Source organism: Neopsephotus bourkii, unplaced genomic scaffold, assembly GCF_033783945.1.
Source record: "Neopsephotus bourkii isolate Nb327-2 ecotype Australia unplaced genomic scaffold, CSIRO-AGI_Nbou_v1 NB_1825, whole genome shotgun sequence".
NCBI lineage: Eukaryota > Metazoa > Chordata > Aves > Psittaciformes > Psittacidae > Neopsephotus > Neopsephotus bourkii.
In genome coordinates, this window is record NW_026902298.1 from 13,385,889 (window position 1) to 13,393,023 (window position 7,135).

The following is a 7,135-nucleotide window of genomic DNA, read 5'->3' on the forward strand; positions in this document are numbered from 1 at the left end:
TTCCCCTGTCACCTGGAATGTGAGTTCTTGCCAACCATGCCCAGCCAGGATGCCCAGGACACTGCAGCAGCATCGAACAACAATACCCTGCGTGCGGTGCTGGAGAGGATTCAGCAGCAGCAAAGGAAAGTGTCCTCATCCCTGGACAGGTCTCCTAATGAATGTGGCTGCCATGGTGCAGAGAGGCAGGGCCAGGCTTCCCAGGGCTCCTGTTCTCCGTGAGCCCTCTGTTCATGTAAATAAACATGTTGATAGTTCTCCAAAGAGCCATGCAAGTGGAATAACCCCTGCAGGAGGGGCAGGGGGTGTTGGGGATGGGAAGGGAAGGTGGGCTTAGGGGCATAGGGGAAGCTGTGCTGTCCCAGCAGGAGGACCGGACCAAGAGGAGAAGCCCGGGCAAGGTGGTTGCTGCTCCTAAAGCTCCTTCTCAGCCCTGTTCTGGTCAGCTCCTTCTGCCACCCTGCAGGGCAGGTCCTTTGGCTCAGCTTCACTTGTTCTCCAAGCCTTCCCTGAGAGCAGCTCCCTCCAGCCCCATGCCAGGCACCTTTGGGGACCACAGGGCGTTCTGCATGCCTGTAGCTGCCTCTCAGGGGCAGCTCCACAGTGGTTTGCCCAGACACAAGCTCATTAACCAAACAAGATGATGCCAGTGTCCAGCTGCAGGGCTGAGGTCCTCGATGCCTACAGCAGGTCTCCTGAGCCACTTGCTGTAGTGATACTTGTGTGCTGTGCCCCGCATCCTGACGATCTCCTGCTGAAATGTATACGTTATGGACCACTTACTGTGCGGCTGTGCTCATCACCTCAGCCACCATTCTCATTCTCATCTCCGACACCTGCATCACACTTGCCATTCACAAGATCTAAGTCCCAAGGCAGGCAAAAAGCCTTCTCCACCTCTGCTTCCCACCCGATTCCTGCTGCCATGTTTTATGGAACAGGCTGCTTCATGTACACACAATTCACAATTCTCTATGGAGCACAATAAGCCTTGCTTCATTTATGCTCTGGTGATTCCCACGCTGAATCCTATGATGTACATACAGTCTGAGGAACAGGGAGGTCAAACCACCCCTTCAAAGAGCAGTAGCAAGCCTGTATTTCTCTGAGTAGCACAGAGAGTCACGAGTCCTAGCAGGTCTCAAAGAACCTGAGAATTGGTAAATGAGAGTAATTAAATGTGCAAGTAGTCTGGCAGTCCCTACCAAAGGACAAAAGGATCTCACAGAAGCCTACCAATACCTAGAGGGTCTGACAAGAAAGCAGGAGAGGGGCTTTTGACAAGGGCCTGTAGTGACAGGACAGGGGATTTGCTTTAAACTAACCCCTGAAGAGCAGTTACCTGACTCCAGAATTAGAATGGTGTTGTAGCCTATGCTGGGCTTTCTGTGTACATTTTTGTCCACAGGGATACATATCTTGTGATTTGCCAGACAGCTTTGGGATAAATGGTTGGGGTTTTTTAAATGGTTTCCACTGTCATAGTTCAAGAACCACAGGAAACCCCATGAAAACGTCTGGGGTTCTGCTCATAATAGAACCATAGAATAGTTAGGGTGGGAAAGGACCTTAAGGTCAACCAGTTCCAACCCCCCTGCCATGGGCTGGTACGTCTCACACTAGATCATGTCACCCGGTAACAGGGCAATAGCCACTATCTATCAGTAGAGAATTTCTCATCTTTTCATTCAGTTGGGGATTGATGACTTCTGGTCTTCTCATCTACTCTCTCTGTATGTTTTATGGAGCAGGCCACTGAGACAGACATCCTTGACACGTGGTTTTAGTAAGTAGTGTGCAAGCAACAAAGTCACAGCAGTGATTTAGCACCCGGCACAACAGCTGGAATGACACACCACAGCACTTTAACACAGCCTAAGGCCCATCTCAAGCTCTAAGAGTTTATCATCCCAGCACAGAGCCTCGTAGCTAAGAGATACACAGATTTAGAGCCAAAACACACAGGGACTGCACAGCACCCCACCTCTCTGCACATCCGTTTACACCTTTGTCAGCCATGCCTTCACTTTTGCCTGGTGTGAAGCACTGGTTTTACTTACAGATTCACACAGACCTAAAGCATACTCTGTAAACCTTCCTTCAGTCTGCCAACACTGGGAAAAGCCAGAGCAGTGCTCACAAAGCCCAAGAATACAAAGCCTCTGTTTTCCCCTCACTGGCTATAAGAGGAGTGTTAAAGCTGTCTAATATATGGGCACATGAGCACAACTGACATCACTAGTTCAGGTATTAGAACAGGATGCCCAGGGCACTGGTGGAATCACCATTTCTGGAAGCGTTCACAAAGCATGCAGATGAGGCCCTTAGTGACATGGGTTAGTGGTGGACTTGCAGGGTTGGGGAACAGTTGGACTTGATTACCGCAGTCCAGGCGCCTACCGCTTCTACATGGTTTAACACTTCCATGGACAGGGATTCCACCACTGCCCTGGGCAGCCTGTTCCAATGCCTGAGCACCCTCTGGGGCAGGAATTGTTCCTCAGCTCCATCTAAACCTGCCCTGGTGCAGCTTGAGGCCGGCTCCTCTTGTCCCAGCCCTTGTTCCTTGGGAGCAGAGCCCAGCCCCTCCTGGCTCCATCCTCCTGTCAGGCAGTTGGAGGCAGCCATCAGGTCCCCCCCTGAGCCTTCTCTTCTCCACACTGAACCCCCGCCAGGTCCCTCACTCGTTCCCCATCACACCTGTGCTCCAGGCCCTCCTTCTCCCACAACTGCAGGTACAGTCAAAAAAAGCAAAAGCTTTTCGTTCAACCTCCCATTACAATGTCCATGCCTGATCTGAATGCTCCAGTCTTCCTCTCCCCACAGGTGGCTGCTCCCTGGGTTTAGAGGAACTGTTCTGCATTCCAACAGGGCACAGTAAGATAAAGATGAAGGTGAAGGAGTGTCCCAAGCTTTTGTCTTCTCCCACTTCACCAAGGTAGCTTGGCAATGGCTTGAGGCTGTAACACTGAGTAAGGACGCAAGGAAAAAATCACAACCAGAAGAATGAAGGAAACAAACCACTGAAAACGATGCACAAAGAAAACGAGAAAGAGCATCTTGCATTTGTTGATCTTTCCTAAGGTTCACTGACTGCAGAGTTTCCTGCATGGAGGCTAAGAAATCACACAGCTTCGGTAAATTATCTTAGTCACTCCGCGTAGGGCCTCTGTTCTCAGCTTGTACCTCAAATATATGCCACATGGGTTAACTTTGCGTGTCCCAGGCACGTATGTATGTGTGGTCTGGGGCTGAGTCACCAGGATATTGAAGTAAGTTGCTAAGTATGTACAGTATTTGTTTATACACGTTTGCCGATGGCACCAAGCTGTGTGGTTCGGTTGATACGCTGGAGGGAAGGAATGCCATCCAGAGGGACCTTGACACGCTCGTGAGGTGGGCTGATGCCAACCTCATGCAGTTTAACCATGCCAAGTGCAAGGTCCTACACCTGGGTGGGAGCAATCCCAGGCACAGCTACAGGCTGGGCAGAGAAGAGATTCAGAGCAGCCCAAGGAGAAGGACTTGGGGTGTTGGTCAATGAGAAAATGAACATGAGCCGGCTTCAGTGTGCGCTCGCAGCCCAGAAAACAACCGTATCCTGGGCTGCATCAAAAGGAGCGTGACCAGCAGGTCCAAGGACGTGATCCTGTCCCTCTACTCTGCTCTTGCGAGACCTCACTTGGAGCATTGTGTGCAGTTCTGGTGTCCTCAACATAAAAAGGACATGGATCTGTTGGAACAAGTCCAGAGGAGGCCACAAGGATGATCAGGGCACTGGAGCACCTCCTGTATGGAGACAGACTGAGAAAGCTGGGGCTGTTCAGCCTGGAGAAGAGAAGGATGCGTGAAGACCTCATAGCAGCCTTCCAGTGTCTGAAGTTCGCCTATAGGGATGCTGGAGAGGGACTCTTCATTAGGGACTGTAGTGATAGGACAAGGGGTAATGGGTTAAAACTGAAACAGGGGAAGTTTAGATTGAATAGAAGGAAGAAGTTCTTTACTGTAAGGGTACTGAGGGGCTGGCACAGGGTACCCAAGGAAGTTGTGAATGCTCCATCCCTGGCAGTGTTCAAGGCCAGGTTGGACAGAGACTTGGGTGAGACGGTTTTGTGTGAGGTGTCCCTACCCATGGCAGGGGGGTTGGAAGTGGATGATCTTAAAGTCCTTTCCAACCCTAACTATTGTATGATTCTATGATTCTATACTGTATCCAGACAGCAATGTACTACAATAGTGTGTATGTGCTTTGTAACGCTGTGATGCTACTGATACCATACTCATCAACAAACATGTTGTAACACAATTAAGCAGGAATAACCAATTAAGCTATGAGAAGGGAAATGAAGGCTTGTGGTATAAAGGCAGGAACAGATTATGGGAAAACATACACACGAAGTAAAGTCTTTAAGGTAAAACACAGGATGGGAAGCATGAAAGGTGTCTGATGAGAGCAGAACAAGCAGGAAGAATGCATGACGAAACATGAAAAAGCCTGGTCCTAAAATGCAATAAATTATGAGGAGATGAGATTCCTCTCTGTATAGAGGGTATGGCAAAGCTGGCTGCTAAATAAGGGAAGTCTTTTCCACTGTACAAAAGGCTTTCATTTCCAAGTTTAATATGTACGATCACTACTCCTGTATGTCCGGAGTTTTCTAAATTGGACTTTTCTTTAGAGCATTTTGGTCATTGTCCCCAATAAGCATAAGCTATAAAAATAGAACTTTCTTCTGCATTTGGGATGAGGAGGCAGAAGCTGAGAGATTTGAGGTTTTTCAGCCTGGAGAAGGGAAGGCTCTGGGGAGAACTTAGAGCAGAGGAGAAAGAGATCCTTCTATGATGGGAGCTGTCTGACTTTGCCTTCTGTTTTGTGATACTGGGAATCACCTTGTAAATTGACTGTTTCTTTCCCAGCAATTACCAAAGGGACCTGGGAAGCTAGATCAGATGCAGATATTCCTAACAAGTCACCTACATTTAGTCAGGCAGTTCCCATCCTTTGTATTGCATCAGAAGCATGCTACCTTTTCGCTCCTAAGAAAATCACTGTGAAAACACTCTTCTCCCTACTGTTATCCTTAGAGCCTCCTTCACCTCTTTGTTCCTGAAGCTATAAATGAGGGGGTTCAGCATGGGAAAAACAAGGGTATAAAATGCAGAGATCACTTTGTTTGTGTTCATTGAGTGGCTGGAGCTGGGCTGTAAGTATGTGAAGAGGAGGGAGCCATAGAATAACCCAACAGCCATCAGGTGGGAGCCGCAGGTGTAGGCGGCTTTGTGCCTGTTGTCTGCCACGTGGATCCGGAGGATGGTGCTGAGGATGCAGGTGTAGGAGACAGCAATGGCCAGGAAGGTGCTGGTTTGTATAAAGCCACAGAGAGTGAAGAGAAGAACCTCGCTGATGTATTTGTTGGAGCAGGAGAGCTCCAGCAGCGGGGGAATATCGCAGAAGAAATGGTTGATGACATTGGAGCTGCAGAATGACAATGTGAAGGTGAAAGATGTGTGCACCAGCAAAGTCAGACCCCCACTGAGATAAACCCCAGCTACCAGGGTGGTGCAGACCCTGCGGGACATGATAACAGTGTAGACAAGAGGATGACATACAGCCACGTAGCGGTCATAGGCCATCGCAGCCAAAAGGAGGCACTCGGCATCAGCAAAGGCAGCAAAGAAAAACATCTGTGTTGCACAGCCAGTGAAAGAAATGGTCTTCTGCTGTGCAAACAGACTCACCAGCATCTTGGGAGCAATGGCAGATGAACAGATAAGGTCTAAGAAAGATAAATTGCTTAGGAAATAGCACATGGGAGTATGAAGGCAGGCATTGAGCTGGAGAAGCACGATGAGGCCAGCATTCCCCACCGAAGTGGTCATGTAGATGAGTAGGAAGAGCCCAAACAAAGGTATCTCCACCTCCAGATGGTCGGTGAAACCCAAGAGAATGAACTCTGTCAGTGTGGTGCAGTTTTCTTCAGGCATCTCATGACCTTGTGTTTGGCTTTGTCAGGGAATCAATCCTAGTGGGTAGAGCAATGCACAAACACATTACATCTTTCAGAAGACAGAAAAGTAGGCACCTTGCCAAGTCATCTTCATGGCTTGACTTCGCGAACGAAGATTTGGGAAGGGCTTTTACCCGTGCTTACTACAAGCGTGCTGATGACTAAGAAGGCCAATGTGGGATAGGCAAATCCGGCTACAAAAAGCACAGCAGAAGGTCTCCTTGGGTGGTACAGGTGGGGCGCGATCCTTCCTGCGTTGTCTTTTCTCCTCGAGACTAGTTCTTCGTGAGCACTCAAAGGAGTCAGCGGCATTATGTATGGTGTACCTCCAAGTCTCCCGATTGGAGGCCAAGGTGGACCACTGATGGTAGTCAATATGGCGAAGGCTAAGGTATTGTTTCAGGGAGTCCTTGTATCTCTTCTTTGGGGCACCTCTCTTGCGGCTACCAGTGGCATGTTCACCGTAAAACACGATCTTGGGGAGGCGGTGATCCTTCATTCTAGAGACGTGCCCTGCCCAGCGCAGCTGCAATTTCAGCAATATGGCCTTGATGCTGGTGACCCCTGCCTGTTCGAGGACAGTGACATTAGACACATAGTCAGTCCAATGGATGTTTAGAACTGTACGGAGGCAGCGCTGATAAAAGCGTTCCAGGAGTCGCAGGTGATGACAGTAGATGACCCATGATTCAGACCCATATAAAAGAGTAGACAATACAATGGCTCTGTAGACACTGACCTTTGTACTTTTCTTCAGGTGTTTATTACACCAGACTCTTTTATGGAGTTTTCCAAAGGCTCTATATGCCTTTGCTATTCTGTTGTCTATCTCTTTGTCGATCGTTGCATCCGAGGAAATGATGCTTCCCAGATAGCTGAACTGATGAACTGTCTTAAGGTCTGACTCACCGACGGTAATGTGGGTATGGCGATAATCTTCTTGGGGTGCAGGTTGGTAGAGGACTACTGTCTTCTTCAAGCTGACTTCCAGCCCAGAAACCTCAGCCTCCTCCGCAAAGCAAGATGTTAAACGTTGCAGAGCTGCTTCTGTGTGGGCAACAAGGGCGGCATCGTCAGCAAAGAGCAGTTCACAGACAAGATGGTTTAGGGTCTTAGTGTGGGCCTTC

The 7,135-nt window shown here is 49.0% G+C and overlaps 1 protein-coding gene across 1 annotated transcript; it reads right to left on the minus strand.

The window, feature by feature from the left end:
- Positions 1 to 4,775: 4,775 nt before the first annotated feature.
- On the minus strand, positions 4,776 to 6,004 carry LOC133206933 (olfactory receptor 5AS1-like). The gene has a single exon (XM_061343266.1). It carries the CDS (start codon positions 5,983 to 5,985, stop codon positions 5,047 to 5,049), a length of 939 nt encoding a protein of 312 aa, XP_061199250.1. The 5' UTR covers positions 5,986 to 6,004; the 3' UTR covers positions 4,776 to 5,046.
- Positions 6,005 to 7,135: the final 1,131 nt, after the last annotated feature.